This window comes from Cibotium barometz, chromosome 5 (assembly GCF_041138505.1).
Source record: "Cibotium barometz isolate CiBa-2024 chromosome 5, ASM4113850v1, whole genome shotgun sequence".
Classification (NCBI taxonomy): domain Eukaryota; kingdom Viridiplantae; phylum Streptophyta; class Polypodiopsida; order Cyatheales; family Cibotiaceae; genus Cibotium; species Cibotium barometz.
In genome coordinates this window covers 3,190,835-3,207,460 of record NC_141050.1, presented here as the reverse complement: position 1 = coordinate 3,207,460, position 16,626 = coordinate 3,190,835, and the positions used below count along the sequence as shown (strand labels likewise).

The 16,626-nt window shown below is 39.1% G+C and overlaps 1 protein-coding gene and 1 pseudogene across 2 annotated transcripts; both read right to left on the bottom strand.

The window, feature by feature from the left end:
* Positions 1 to 1,744: 1,744 nt before the first annotated feature.
* On the bottom strand, positions 1,745 to 4,733 carry LOC147637969 (uncharacterized; annotated as a pseudogene). The gene is made up of 2 exons (XR_015265663.1): positions 4,488 to 4,733; positions 1,745 to 3,912 (listed from the first exon to the last, which is right to left on the bottom strand). The product of XR_015265663.1 is annotated as an uncharacterized LOC147637969 (transcript).
* A 1,029-nt stretch (positions 4,734 to 5,762) lies between these two features.
* LOC147637968 (uncharacterized) lies at positions 5,763 to 16,395 on the bottom strand. Its single transcript, XM_086796787.1, has 5 exons — positions 16,228 to 16,395; positions 15,056 to 15,143; positions 6,365 to 6,437; positions 6,014 to 6,270; positions 5,763 to 5,908 (listed from the first exon to the last, which is right to left on the bottom strand). Exons 1-5 carry the CDS (start codon positions 16,393 to 16,395, stop codon positions 5,763 to 5,765), a joined length of 732 nt encoding a protein of 243 aa, XP_086652913.1.
* Between the last annotated feature and the right edge of the window lie 231 nt (positions 16,396 to 16,626).

Genomic DNA, 16,626 nt, shown 5'->3' with positions numbered 1-16,626 from the left:
TACAGTACTGGTGGTTCTCAAGTAGTTTACAGTACTTTAGAAGTAGTTTACAGTATTGGAAAATGTGAGCTTACAACTTGATAGGTAGTTTGCTATAATCTGAATATAGGTGGTTTACATGTAGATTATAGTACTTGAAAAGATGAGTTTACTACTTTGCAGCAGGTAGTTTTCAAAGATATGAAATTAGGCTATGTTCTGTTCACAAATGATATACATATATGATTAGAAGATTATGGTCCTAATAAGATTGTTTGAAGTACTTAAAAATTAGTTCATGGTACTGAAATAGTAGCTACAATATGGAAAAAGTAGTTTACGTGCATGCCTCGATGAATATATAAGTGTAGGTGGGTTGCCAATTAGTCCTCCTATATAAATCTAAAATTAGAGAAAATGGGGCGAATGTTTTTAAAACATGCCCTAAAATGTCCAAAATTGGGCGAATATTTTCTAAAACCCTTCAAAATGGCCAAAATTTGGGCGAACGTTTTAAGATGCCAAGCGAATTGTTTTGCAAAAATAAAAACCCTAAAAAATAGCCAATTGGTGAAGATTAGCCTCTATTTTTCTCCTTTTTGCTACTTAGCGAATAAGTACATGCACTACTTACTTGGGAATATCTTTGAATTTCATGTTGATCATCATACCTTATTGTATATGAGCAGCAAGCCAAACTTGACATGGCAATTAGCTAGATGGATGTTGCTCTCCTCCAATAATTCAATTTCACCATCCACCATACTCGAGACAATGAGCATGTTGTGGCCGACTTCCTCAGTCGGATTGAATCCAGAGAAGAACGAGAAAGAGTGAATGATCAACTACTACCACGGATGCACCACGAGGTATTCCTTTAGAAGCAAGGCTAATTGAATCCCTAGGTGTTGTGCAAGTACGCCTACTGAAAGAGCAAAAGGTAAAGTATTAATGCGGACACAAAGGATTTTGTTCCATCTTGGTTACTATACATTAGGATCAATCCACTAATACAATCTTGAGATTCTCATATGCTTCTTAGCATTCTTCAGTCTGTTCAAAGAGAACTAATAATCAATACAATGTGTCTACAAATAAGGATGAAGAATTGAAATAATGAATCTATGGTAGTAACACACATGTTCCGATAAACCTTTGCACTCCTTCATTGTGGTGGTAATTCAAGAATTAATTTGATCTCTCTTTCGTTCAGTTGAAGTGCCATTCTTGGAAGAAGTGATTACATTCTCGGTATAAGCTTTTTCCATTGCTCTTGCTTTAGTCCTTTCATGATACAATAGTCCGTAGTAGCTATGATGATACAATGTGCTTGGGCTCCTTTAGAAGCAAGGCTAAGTGGTGAGCGTAACAAAATGTGCCCGTTAGTTGACCGCGTTTCCAGCTAACGGTCCTTGTCATTGCGAACGACAATACCCCCCCCCCCCATTTTTCCACCTCCAAAAAAAAAAAATGTTGGCCACCAATATTGAAGCCCTCTTGCAAAAATGTCCATCGATAATCCTTGAATGTTTCTATTCAGGAATGGTTAGAAACTCATTCTTACGGCCACACCTTTGTGAATTTCTTATATAGCAAATCCGCTATCGCGTGCACCCATTTTCGATGAGGCATTGGGCTCTATCTTCGTTCTAAAGGTCTCAAGGGAATTCGTGTGCTAATTATGTATCGATTTCCACTCTTAAAACTAAATCAAAATTGAATCCCCTGGATAATGTAGTATTGAGCATATTGGCACTCTCTTTAGTTTGTTCGGAAACATTTTATTACAAAGCTTGGAATTAGAAAAGAAATATCAACCAGCTACATCCATCATCCCACGGTCACCTTTTCCGAACTTTAGTGGAGATATGCTAGCAATACTACTTCTACACTACTAATTACTAATTGGATCGAGAGACTAGTAGTAGGCACATATGCTTCGTAAGGACTGGCTGCTCATCTTCTTCTAGATGGTGGGTGGGTGGGTCGGTGGGTGGGAGGGAGGGAGGGAGGGAGGGAGGGAGTCTTTGCAAGCCAAAATAATAATAATAATAAATTACCGTCAGTAGTTGTTGGTGGTGCTGGTGCTGGTGCTGGTGCTGGTGCTGGTGGTGGCCGCCAAGCTTTTGAGGATAGCTTGGCACTCCTTGTCCAAGTAAGGAGTGAGGTCAGCCCCCACACCACCAATGACAACGTGAGTAGCCTCAGACACAAAGAGCTTTCTGGCACGTGCAGTGAGGCTTGGGTGCGGATGGATTGTGCCAATTTTGTGAAGAAGCTGCTTTTGGTTCCCAATAGGAATGCATGCCATGAGCACACACGTGGCCCCGTGCTTACGTGGATCCTTATCATGGCCCAAAAACACCAGAGTAATGTCACAGACTGTGAAGCTGGCCTGGTGTGAAGAGGAGCCGCCTTTAAGCTTGTGGATTCCCGGTGCAGCTATCATCACCCCACCCAGCCATCCACGATGGTCACTTTCAGCGTAATGTGTATGGATAGGTAAATTGTCATCCAAATCAGTGTCATGCCTTAGGTTAATTGAGATAAGGCCCACTTTCAGCTGGTAGCTTTGGTCATCATCAGTTGTTTTGATTAATTTGCCCTTGGCAATCTGCGCTTTCATGACAAGGCTGCCATCCTCTTGCACATTGGTCACCACCGCGGCATAGTCCTTTACCATCACATAGTTATCAGAATAGTACCTTCTAAACTCGGCTCTGCTAGTGTCCGGATCAGCTCTAAGGTCAGGAGCCCAGGATATGCCTGCTACCTCATAGCCTTCATACTCCGCTGCACAGAAATTAAGGAGAAGGTCTGTTACATGCTTTTGCTTAAACAAGAGCTTGGCCAATCCCACCAGTTGGATATCGACTGTCCGATTCGTTTTCAGTTCATAGTCACCTTTGAAGCCAATGAGACCCAGAATCCCCAGCACTCTGTCATCCTCATCCGTGGCATATCTAACCCTGATTTGTTTAACCAGGGTTTCCATGTAAACTCCTCTGCAAGCTCACCGAAAGCTTCATAAAAATCCTCAAAAAGCTTGGGCGGCAGGTCTGAAAGGCCGTGCACACGGACACCCAGGAGGGTGCCCATCATCTCAAAGTAAGCTTTGGCGCCCAAAAAGTAGAGATCAGAAGAGGAAGACCCACCAGCTCTTCTTCTAGAATAATCACCACCTCCTTGAGCAAATCCATAACAACTGAGATCATCATTGCTATCCCAGTCAATCCAGGCTTTATCCTCTGGGTGTGAGCTGGGTTCCTTCTCAATAAACTGTATAATGCGATCCTCAAATTTCTCTACCAGAAAATACAACTTTTCTGGCAACATATACTCTTGCAGGGTCCACACTCTTGAGAACCAACGTGGGAGCTTCTGATCGGACTCCAGCACTTTGAAGCCATTGGTGGATCCAATCCCATGTGGTGCCACATAGCAAGCCCTGCTTAGACTGTAATAACCCCCCATTAGATGCATCTCTAGGGCCATCTCATCAGCATCATACTGATTAATGCATACCGCATCTAACCACACCCTTTCCACCCCATCGGATTGGAGAATAGAGAGGTAGTTTATAACATCCGGGTAGTAGGATTTGTCACTAAATTGGGATTTGCCGATGGTTTGGGCATAGATTAGGCCTTGTGGGTCTGCTTCTTTTGTCCACCCATTGGCTGCGAGGATAGCCTTGCAGTCTTTGACCAATGCTCTGATGGCATCTGTCCACGTGTGTGAGACGATATGGAAGTCCCAGTTGGTAGGGACCACGAAGCAGAACCCAGTCTTGCTCTCCACTGTGGCCTTCACATCCAATAGCCTCTTGGGATAAACATCGTCATGGAGATATATATCCGACTTCTTCACCATGACTTTCTTCTCTCTCCCGCCAAATTATAATGATGCGCGCCGGCCGTGCAGTGCTCCTTCCTGCCCAGAAGAAGAAGAAGAAGAAGAAGAAGAAAGCAGCCGAATTATTATTTCAGTGATTTTCTTAGCCGTTATTTAGCAAAACAATTGTACCTATAAGTTTCCTGCCGCCAATAATGTCATTTACTTCGAGGTGAAACTCTGACCCGACCCACTCACGTAACGACGCCGGCCAATAATGTCAGCTTACACACACACACACACACTCCCTCCTATTTAATTAAATGGCAGCAGACGACCAATGCCAGCTCTCTCTCTCTCTCTCTCTCTCTCTCTCTCTCTCTCTCCTCCTAAATGGCAGCAGGCTGTAGTTCTTATCGAGAAGCTTGCACCATAACTGAATCAGACCGTGGTAAACTGCTACATTAGTCCTAATCACGGCCTTTAAAAAGGAAAATAACCTCAACGACTTGCTTATCAATGGGCGGCTTCGAAAAATAAAGATGAAGGCCCAGTGCATGAACTCTTAGCAAACAACTGATAGAGAAGAGAAGAGCTGCAGATAATTTATCTAAAACATTGGCTGCTTATCCTTATCTAACGCGAGCTACTAGTAGACAGAGCAAAGTGAGTACATGAAAAAAAGAAGAAATACGGCGTCATATATCTGAAAGAGGATTAGTGAGGCCTGGTTCTAGTTATTCCGAGACAGGCATGCATGTAGAAGACCACCAATAGCAGCAAAAAGGCTTAAACTCACAAATGAATGAATAGATTCGATAGGATGAGCGATCAGTCATAACACCCAAAAAAAAAGATTCTTGCGAGCGAAGCGCAGGCCATATCAACAATTAGAAGAAGGAGGACAGGGGGTGGTGGGTTTAAACCTGTCTCCAGTGGATGCTGGCACGAAATGAAGCGAGAGAACAAGAAGCGACACTGCTGGGTGGTGAGGCTGTCCGCCCCTTAAAAGCAAAAAATAAATAAATAAATAAAATGTGTGTCTTACCCGTTAATTACATGTGCCACGCGAGGCTTGTGTCTTTACCCATTCAGTACCATGTCACATGTGTACAATAGCCAGCTTCTGTCGTAACCGATAACTTTTCGAAGTTCGAACACTGCTGCACCACATGGACCCTTATCTTCTTATCTCTCCGCGTGAGGAGTTTCCCTCAATACGAACGTTTTCCAGGCCTGTGTCGTCTGCGTTGTTAAAGCCTGTAATGGAGCTAGCAGTCCTGTAAAGGAGCTGTCGTCCACAGTGCACACACGACTTTTCAATATGGCATGCATGATGGTGTAGTGCTTAGAACCAGCACAGTTCAGTTCTGTAAAGGAGCTGTCGTCCACAGTGCACACACGACTTTTCAATATGGCATGCATGATGCCATCTGCCCATCCATTGCCCTCTAACCCATCACATGAAAGCCAAGTTAATACGGAAAATTTCATTTGAAAAGCTAAATGTAAAAATGCCCCTCTTCAAAAAAATTGTTAAAAAATAGCCAAAACGTCAATGGAAGGGCAATTAAAATACATGCCCGTTTCTATCAATTTCTATGGTTATTATTATTAATAAATAATAATAGAGTACTAGTATTGGACCCGCGCGTTGCTACGGCAGGTAGAGTTCGAGAAAAAATAGGCTCCGTTTCTCCAATTTAGGTCATGTTTTAAGTAAACACAATACATTATTTCAAGTGACTTCATATATATATATCTCAAAATAACATCCATGTCTCGTAGATTTATGGCGAAAACAAAAAATATCATAGTAATGTAGCATACGAAGATGTAAAAAAGGACCAATATTACATATTCTCAAAATGCACCACAAAATACGTATTCTCAGTCAGTAATGTTAGAATCAACAAATTGAATTCTTCTCAAAATGCACCACAAAATACCTATATACAGTCAGTAATGTCAGAATCAACAAATTGAATTCTTCTCTTATGAGAAGGATCATTCATTTGTCTCCTCACAATACGCTCTCTATTGTAACGCGGTGATCCATCCCGCACATGCTCTACTATCGATGAATGCAAAGGACCTGCACAAACGAAACAACGATAAATCAAATCTCAAAAGGACCTGCACATAACGACACGTAAAATCTCAAAAAAATCTTATAATAGAAAAACATAATCAAAATTACCTCGTACAATAGAACATCGAGTGGATGGTACATGAGGAGCTCTAGTATAAAACCCATAACGAATACCAATGGTCATGATGGATGTAAGAAACAACCAGTCATCGGGTACTGAATACCCCTCAAATGATGCAAAGCATCTGTCCATCTCTCTCCAAAACAAATAGACACCCCACTCCTCATCAGGAACACCGATCCCGTACATCTCGATGCCTTCGTCGACAACTCTTACCATAAATGTATCAATGTCATGCAATATCCTAAAATCAAAGCATAACAAATAGGTTATACAATTATTTATTTATAGATTCAAAAAATATTTATACAATGCCTAACAATTACACTTATACTTACCCATCCCTATAAGCATCAATCATAATCCCTGCTACGTGACTTGCAGTAATAGGAGCTGACCATAGCGGTGGCTCTGTACAGATAGACATCAGTATAGAATGTCATGTTCCATACTTTGTAATCAAGAAAAGTTATGCAAATATAGAGAATAACTCACCTACTATCCTCGACAAAGGCATGTCCAATGTAAAGGTAATCTTAGACATGTCTGTCAAAACATAAACAACAAAAATAGGTACTTTTACCATGGACAAATATGTATAAAAAAAGAAATCACAACAAAATTAATCAAATTACAGAACTTAAATAAGAAACCTGACTTGTCACTCTGAAGTCATCAAGATCTCCTTATAAACAATATTGTTTGTTGTAGGTGTATAACTTTGAAGATCATCAAATGAACACTCCACATTAGCGTTATCCTCAAGTAACACCTTCACAGCATGAGGAGACTGTGCTCGTGACAACGCGACATACAATTGTCCATGAGTAAACACTGGAGTCACCAAATACAACCCCAAGACATTTAGGGTTTGGCCTTGTGATTTGTTTATTGACATGCCAAATGCCAGCCGCACGGGAAACTGTCTCCGCCTCATGGTGAATGGTAGTTGGGCCTCGCTGCATATAAAGGTAATCCGTGGAAGAAGACTCTTTCACCAACTTTAGTACCAATGATGATTTCAGTCTCCAAGACTTTAGAGTGAAAGGCCTTACATATCATCGGTGTACCATTACAGAGTCCACGTCTTGGATCCAAGTTACGAAGCAAAACAACACGAGCTTCTAACTTTAAACCAAGTAGTGAGGTGGATATCCGCCCCGAAGGTCGATTGTGTTCAAAAATTCTATGGAATATAGGAATGAATTTTCATCATTTTCAAGAATTGAATCTGCACTGAAATATTGCTTAGGCTCACCAGGCATTGCATCCAAAGCTGTCTTATTCACAATATCCACTTGACTATTTATCGGAGCAGCTCCAGAGGTATCTTGAATCTAGAATGTGCAGTACGTCCATTCGCCAAGAGTAGAGAAGCAATACCTGACGATGCACTGGCCAAAGCAACATATCCTTGTCCCCGGACCATCTAGGAAAAAAATGTCACCTGCATCTGTCGCAATTGCATGCATTACAGCATGGAAAGCAACACGCTGGCTATCTGTTAATGTTGACTCCATAGCACTTGACAGGTTAGATTGTTCGACAATATCAAAAGATCTCTCTTCCAAAAGCAATCTATTTTCACCCAAGACTTCCAAATCAATTCTGTTTAGTTCAGGCATTCCTTCAAAATCTGCCAATGTTCGTCTCTGAGCACGAAGAATTTCTTCTAAATGTAGTAGTGCATGAGTTTCAGCTAATCGTTCAATACCAATAAACTCACCCCTGCTTCTCGATAACTGGTATAGAAAATCTTCTATCATTTTTTCTCGAAATCTCTTCCACAATATTCCTGGACAGGAATGCATGCATACTCTCTCTCTCTCTCTCTCTCTCTCTCTCTCTCTCTCTCTCTCACACACACACACACACACACACATGTACACACTGCACATACACTAATATAAACGCACACTCTCTCCTCCCACACAAATTATCTCCTACGTAGAAATTATCTGCCTCTCTCACTCTCTCTCTCTCTCTCTCTCTCACACACACACACACACATGTACACACCGCACATACACTAATGAAAACACACACTATCTCCTCCCACACAAACTATCTCCTACATAGAAATTCTCAGCCTCTCTCTCTCTCTCATGCACACACACACACTCTCTCTCTTCACGCACACTCTCTCACATAGAAACTCTCTCTCTCTCTCTCTCTCTCTCTCTCTCTCTCTCACACACACACACACACACACACTTAAATAGATTTACACGCATATATATAATATTAATTAATTAAATTTTAGATTAAATTTTAATGGTAGGGATGAGTGGTGAGGTGTGCTCACTCTCAAATAAATGCATCTTACATATAATCTCTCTCTCTTTCTCTCTTTCTCTCACTGATTGTGTATGCACATACACACGTATGTGTGATTGTGTAATGTCTTCAAGCGTGCATGTGTTGTGCAAGTGTCTTGATTGTGTGTATGTGTTAGTGTGTATTTGTTGTGTGTGTGTGTGTGTGTACATGGTGTGTATGTTTTTATATATGTGTATCCATAGCGAGTGTCTGCATGTACGTGTGTGTGAGCATGTGAATATACTCGTGTGTACATCTATGTGTGTGCACGTGCAGGTGCATATGTGTGTGTGTGAGTGTGTGCATGTCCATGTGTGTGCACATGTACTTTTGTATATGAGTGTATTTATGTGCTTGTGTGCATGTATACACATGTGTGTATATGCAAGATTGAGTATGTGTGCAAGTGTGTATATCTCTATATGTTGCATGTGTGTCCATGTGTGCGAGTGTGTGTATATGTGTTTGTATGCGTGTGTGCATGTATCATGTGCTTGTGTCTGTGTGTTATGTGTGTGTGTGTATGCATGAACATACATGTGTGCATCGATATACATATAAATCTATTTATATATACATGCTTACATACCTATAGATACACATACATACAAAATATATATACGTGTGTATGTATGTATATTCTCTCTCTTACACATGCACATAATATATATGCTTGTATGTGTATGTGCAAGCTTAAGTATGTGTGCATATCTCTATATGTTGCACGTGTGTCCATGCGTACGAGTGTGTGTATGTGTGTTTGTATGCGTGTGTGTACGGATCATGTGCTGGTGTCTGTGTGTTGTGTGTGTGTGTGCATGAACATACATGTGTGTGCGTCGATATATATATAAATCTATTTATATATACATGCTTACATACCTAAAGATACACATACATACATAATATATATAAGTGTGTGTATCTATAGGTATGTAAGCATGTAAACAAAGATTTCATTGAAAGATGTGAGATGAGATCTTTTTAGATTCAAATTCAAAATTGCATTGGAAGATGTGAGATTTGGTTCCTCCTCACGCTTGCAAGAGGAGTGGTTATTTTGAATTAGCCCCACCTCCTTTGCCCACGTGGAGGGAGGTGGGGTTGTCCTTAATCCTGTATAGATTAGGCCTTCAATAAGTTCAATATTCAAAATTCAAATCCTTGCAAGGCTTGCATTGGTTGTGTTGTTGTTATGCAGCACGAGTGTGCATTTGAGTTGACCCTCTACACATTGTTGGCAATTTGTTGCACAATTCTATGGCTTGGAAATTTTTTAATATTATGTCAACTTGGATTTTATGAGTTTAAATCTTGCTCTCATATTATTATTATTCAAACCCTTGGATTCCTTGCATTGAATTTCCCACACACACACATATATCTTTTAATATTATATATATTATATTATGTGTATGTGTAAGAGAGAGAATATACATATCATAGATAAAAGCGCGCACACGCACGCACATATGTATTATGTATGTATGTATATATGTAGGTATGTAAGCATGTATATATAAATAGATCTATATGTATTATGTCGATGCACACACATAGACACATTCACACATACACACAAACACACACACTCACGCATCAACACACGTGCACACAGATAGAGATATGCACACTTACATGTATGCGTATACACACACACACACACACACCCAAGCTTGCACATACACATACATGCACACAAGCGCGTACACACACTCACATACACAAGTACATGTACACACACATGCATGCACACATGTATACATAGACGTAAACGCATACACATTTGCACATGGTACATGCACACACTCACACACACATATGCATGTGCACGTACACACACAGATAAAAGAAGATGTACACATGGATATATTCACATGCTCACACGTGTCACGTACATGCACACAATCACACATGGATACACACAAACACAAACATATACACCATGTACACACACTAGCACATATGCACAATCAAGACACTTGCACGATGCATGCACACATGAAGTTGAAATTACTACACAATCACACATACTTATATATGTGCGCACAATCACACACATATGTGTGCAAAACAAAAGACAAACTTTAGACATTGTATGCAAGCATTGTATGCAAGCTACACTTATTTAAGCGTGAGCACACCTCACCATGCATCCCCACGTATTAAAATTGAATATTCATTAATAATATATGTATATGTGTGTTTATTTATTTTATAAATGTACATGTATATATAGGTATATGTCTCGAAATATAATAAAATATAATATTATGAAAACTATATATTTACATGTGTGTGTGTGTGTGTGTGTGTGTGTGTGTGAGAGAGAGAGAGAGAGAGAGAGAGAAAGAGGGACATGAAAGTCTATGTGTGAGAGGGTGTCTGGGAGAGAAAGAGTGTGTGTTTACATTAGTGCATGTGTAGGTGTCTACATGTGTGTGTGTGTGTGTTGTGTAAGAGAGCGGGACAGACAGAGAAAGAGAGAGTTTCAACATTTGACAGTGTGTGTATGAGAGAGAGAGAGAGAGAGAGAGAGAGAGAGAGAGAGAGAGACATTGTATGTAAGATACATTTATTTGAGAGTGCATCTCACCACGCCTCCCCACAATTAAAATTTAATCTAAATTTTATTGATTAAAATTATATATATGTGTGTGCAAATCTATTTAAATGTGTGTGTGTGTGTGTGTGTGTGAGAGAGAGAGAGAGAGAGAGAGAGAGAGAAGAGAGTTTCTATGTGAGAGGGAGTGTAATGAAGAGAGAGGGAGTGTGTGCACGGGTGAGAGAGAGAGAGAGAGAGAGAGAGAGAGAGAGAGAGACAAAGACATAGAATTTCTATGTGTGAGATAGTTTGTGTGGGAGGAGAGAGAGTGTGTTTGCATTAGTGTGTGTATGTGTGTGTGTGTGCGAGAGAGAGAGAGAGAGAGAGAGAGAGAGAGAGAGAGAGTGCATGCGAGTGCATACATCTGTATCTGTTTGTGTGCTTTTTGAGAGAGAGTGAGATGGCATAGGCCTAGACAGAGATGTCTAAAGAGAGAGAGGGTGAAAAGAGAGAGAGAATAAAAAAGTATCTTTAAAAAAAATATAAATATAAATATAAATTAAATAAAAAATATATATGTGTATATGTGTATATTTATATTTAAATAAATATAAATTAAATAAAAAATATATATGTGTATATGTGTATACATGTATCTGTGTCTTTATGTATCTTTATGTGGGAGAGAGAGAGAGAGAGAGAGAGAGAGAGACAGACCGACAGAGAATGTCATTTGTGTGATTGTGTGTGTGTGTGTGTGTGTGTGTGTGAGAGAGAGAGAGAGAGAGAGAGATTTTAAAATCGTGTATTTTTTGTGTGAAAGAGGAAGTCGTAGTGTGTGTGTGTGATGTGTGAGATAGAGATATATATATTTTTAAATCTCTGTTTGATTTTGAGTAAGAAAGAAAGGTGTGTGTGTGTGTGTGTGTAGAAGAGAGAGAGAGAGAGAGAGAGAGAGAGAGAGAGAGAAAGAGTTAAATCTATTTAAAATTTTATGTGTGAGTAATTTTTGTTTATGTATATTAGAAAGACTATAATATGTGTAGTTTTATGTGAGATAGATTTGTTTGTTTGGTGTGTGTGTGTGTGTGTGTGTATATGTATAGTGTGTGGGTGTGTGTCTATATATATATCGAGTGGTGTACTTATGGAGGTGGATCGTTGGCAGGACCTACCTTGGAGGAAATGGAAGAAGTTTCACGGCTCCTCGCATTGCAAAACAAAGGAAACCATGCTTCAAGGATTGGATTTGGAATGTCAAAGAAGGCTTCAGCACTCCGATTACTACATCCAGGCATCGGAAAGTTTCTGAGGGGTCCCTTAAACCCGCACGGACTCAATCTTCTGTTCATGATGTTTGCTCAGCCCCTCTCCCGGAATAGAAGCCAGTCAAGCTTCATCTGGGTCTTGCTGGCCACTGCCGAGTTCTTCAGGCTGTTCATCAAGATTTGTTTCATGAACCGGATCATCAAAGTTCTACTGTTTCAGTTTTGCTGCATATGTCTTAGAAGTTTCAGAGTTATTCCCATTTTCTGTAGGGATTAACAGTTCACAGTATCTCCCCATGGACCTTCCGCATGGGGACTTGTAACCACACCTTTTTTAATATATTCCTCTGTTTTAACTTTTAAAAAAAAAACAATTAGAAGAAGGAGGACAGGGGGTGGTGGGTTTAAACCTGTCTCCAGTGGATGCTGGCACGAAATGAAGCAAGAGAACAAGAAGCGACACTGCTGGGTGGTGAGGCTGTCCGCCCCTTAAAAGCAAAAAATAAATAAATAAATAAATAAATAAAATGTGTGTCTTACCCGTTAATTACATGTGCCACGCGAGGGGCTTGTGTCTTTACCCATTGAGTACCATGTGTACAATAGCCAGCTTCTGTCGTAACCGATAACTTTTCGAAGTTCGAACACTGCTGCACCACATGGACCCTTATCTTTTTATCTTTTCCAGGCCTGTGTCGTCTGCGTTGTTAAAGCCTGTAATGGAGCTAGCAGTCCTGTAAAGGAGCTGTCGTCCACAGTGCACACACGACTTTCCCTCAATACGAACGTTTTCCAGGCCTGTGTCGTCTGCGTTGTTAAAGCCTGTAATGGAGCTAGCAGTCCTGTAAAGGAGCTGTCGTCCACAGTGCACACACGACTTTTCAATATGGCATGCATGATGGTGTAGTACTTAGAACCAGCACAGTTCAGTGACCGGATTTGACGGCCATCTGCCCATCCATTGCCCTCTAACCCATCACATGAAAGCCAAGTTAATACGGAAAATTTCATTTGGTAAAAATGCCCCTCTTCAAAAAAATTGTTAAAAAATAGCCAAAACGTCAATGGAAGGGCAATTAAAATACATGCCCGTTTCTATCAATTTCTATGGTTATTATTATTAATAAATAATAATAAACTATTAGGCCTTCAATAAGTTCAATATTCAAAATTCAAATCCTTGCAAGGCTTGCATTGGTTGTGTTGTTGTTATATGCAGCAAGAGTGTGCATTTGAGTTGACCCTCTACACATTGTTGGCAATTTGTTGCACAATTCTATGGCTTGGATTTTTTTTTAATATTATGTCAACTTGGATTTTATGAGTTTAAATCTTGCTCTCATATTATTATTATTCAAACCCTTGGATTCCTTGCATTGAATTCCCCCCACACACACATATATCTTTTAATATTACATATATTATATTAACATGACAATAGGTATTACAAAGAAGAGAGAGAACTATACAAAGATTATATTAAATGACATTCTTCATATCTTCTATGGTTAACTAAATACATGTAAGTTGTAAAATTCAATCTTTTTATGTACAAGAGTAATAAGGATGACATTCTTTCATCTTCAAAATATACAATTGCACTGTACTACTAATTTGGTTTGTTGACTTCAGCTTGCTCTTCCACTTGTCCATGGACTAATCTTCTGTGTTTTTGGCTTCACCAGAAGTATCTGTAGTTACCAGAAGTATCTGTAGTTAGACATTCCATTTTGATGTCCTCCTCTCTACTGGCAGATTTGAAGGCCTCCTTTGTATCTTTTACTTTAGATGGGGGTTCTTCTGTTCTAATGTTACATTGGTCTTTCTCTCATTGGAGGAGAAGGAATTTTCTTTCTAGCCAAAAGGCCCCAAAATGAGTTTCGATTTTCACTAATGGCTTATGCAATAATACATAAGCTTAATGCATGAACGCATAAGCTTATGAATGTATTATGTATTAATCTTATGCTTAATGCATTATTGCATTAAGCTTATGAATGCATTATATGTTAACCTTAATGAATCATACATAAGCTTAATGCATGATTGCATAAAGCTTATGCAATATTGCATGAAGCATAATCTTACTACATTATGAATGAATGCGTAATGCAATAATACATCAGCTTAATGCAGAAATGCATAATGCAATAAGTTTAATGCTTTATGATTAATGCATGAATAAGTACTAGAGGCAAAGAAAACTCAAGAAATAATCCCCAGCACTTGAAGGTGCAAAAATAACAAAGATTCAAGGGGCCTACCTCTTATGCTTTTTAGAAGCTTGTACGTGGTTGATCTTCTTTGGAGAAGATTGCCTTAACCTAGCCAACTCATGCCTTGACCTAGCCACAAAAAGAAAAAGATAAGTTGCCATGCCATCCAAATCTAGCCCATCCTATGGAACTATAGAACTTATCACTTTCCCCAAGCCCTCATCTACATTTGACATCTCCAAACTCTCCCCTTTCCCTAACCCTGCACATGTCGACCCCCTCCTAAAATCCCCTGCATCCACAATCCAAGTACATGTGTAAGATTCATACCAAAGGGTAGAATAACATATAAAACATCATCAAAGATAACATACTCAAACATTATGAAAGATTACATAGTCTCTTGCTTAGTGACTATCTGAGGCCCCCCAAGAAGCAACGATCGTGCATTATCTGAGATGGTCTCATTGTAACCAAGACCCACACAAAACATACTCGAGGCAATCACACTTGCAAAGCATTAAGGGTGATATTTGTGTTTGTAGGCTAGCATATATATACCAATTACATTTGCAGTAGCCAATGGATCTCCACACCCAGCACAGTTGCATGCCACCTTGATTGTGGCCTCTTCATCTTTCGATGCTTCATAGGGTGTGGGTACCAAACATAGCTTCTTACCTTGCTTAAACTGCAACACCATATTCTCTATAAATGCTAAATGCTGCATAGCATCTTCAACTTCTGTCTCCAATTGTTCTAGCTCAGCCTGTACAGTCTCACAAAAAGACATAGCATAATAAGTTAGAAAGATATAAGGATAATCTAAAAAGATATAAGGACATTCTAAAAAGGACCTTTTTGTGTGCTAAACCACCTTTAGATATTGTTAACAATCTAAAAGAACTTTTAAAGAAATAAAAACTAGCTGAAAGTATTACATTGGTACTAAACTACTTCTAGGTTATGTTAAAAATCTGAAATCTACTTTTAAAAGAATAAAAACTAACTAAAAGTAATTTTTGGGTACTAAACTAATTCTAGGTTCTGTTCACAATCTGAAATCTACTTTTAAAGGAATAAAAACTACCTGAAAAGTATTTTTTGGGCACTAAACTAATTCTAAGTTGGGTTCACAATTTGAAATCTACTCTTAAAGGAATAAAAACTATCTGAAAAGTATTTTTTGGGCACTAAACTAATTCTAAGTTCTGTTCACAATCTGAAACCAACTTTTAAATGAATAAAAACTATATGAGAAGTATTTTTTGGGTAGTAAACTAATTCTAGGTTCTGTTCACAATATGAAATCGACTTTTAAAGGAATAAAAACTACGTGAAAATATTTTTTTTGGACACTAAACTAGTTCTAGGTCCTGTTCACAATTTGAAATCTACTCTTAAAGAAACAAAAACTACCTGAAAAGTATTTTTGGGCACTAAACTACTTCTAGGTTCTGTTCACAATCTTAAATATACATTTTAAGAAATAAAAACTACTTGAAAAGTATTTTTTGGGGTACTAAACTACTTCTCGGTTCTGTTCACAATTTGAAATCTACTTTAAAACAAGTTTAAATTACTTTTGGACTTTGAACATTTTGAAAAATATTTTGTGGGTACTAAACTGCTTCTCAATATAAAAGTCATGTTAAAGGAATAAAAACTACCTTAAAGAGTAGAACATTATAGAAGGTTTACTTTTATGGATACTAAACTATATCTAGGTGCTAGTCAAAATTTGAAAACTACTTTAGAAGAAATAAAAACTACTTGGAGGAGCTAAACATTATGTAAAATAAGTACTTCTTATTGCACTTGGGACTTGTTCAACTAGGGAAAAGGACACATACCTCTAGCAGTGCGAAGTCCCTCTTCATGTTCAACATTGACTCATTCACTCCTAGCAGCTTGAGCATCCTAGAGCAAGCTTCAATTTGAAGTTCAAGTTTATGGATTTGCTCCATGTTGGTATGTGGGTCTACCTTCAACTCTTCCAGCTGATGCTTGTGACCTTCCATGTCTGCTCTATTAAGATAGCTACGATAGACGATGTGCCTTCATTGCAAAGTAACGTGTCCCTCTTATTGAAATCTGCTATTCTACAGGCAAGGTCGTGTGTCTTTTTGGACATCCTCTCATTGGCCTTGGCAGCCATGGACTCCACCTTCGGAATGTGCACGCAAGAAAGATTGTGATCAAGTATCCACATGAACCAAGTGAGTCGTCCCACTGCTGCCATGCTCCCACGT

Bases quoted from the DNA above. Each gene is read 5' to 3' on its own strand.
- LOC147637968 (XM_086796787.1), bottom strand. From the start codon at position 16,395: ATGGAAGGTCACAAGCATCAGCTGGAAGAGTTGAAGGTAGACCCACAT. The intron at 15,144-16,227 runs GTATGTGTCCTT...GAGACTGTACAG, and splicing joins GGGACTTCGCACTGCTAGAG to GCTGAGCTAGAACAATTGGA. The intron at 6,438-15,055 runs GTAAGAAGCTAT...CTATCTGTACAG, and splicing joins GGTGTTGCAGTTTAAGCAAG to AGCCACCGCTATGGTCAGCT.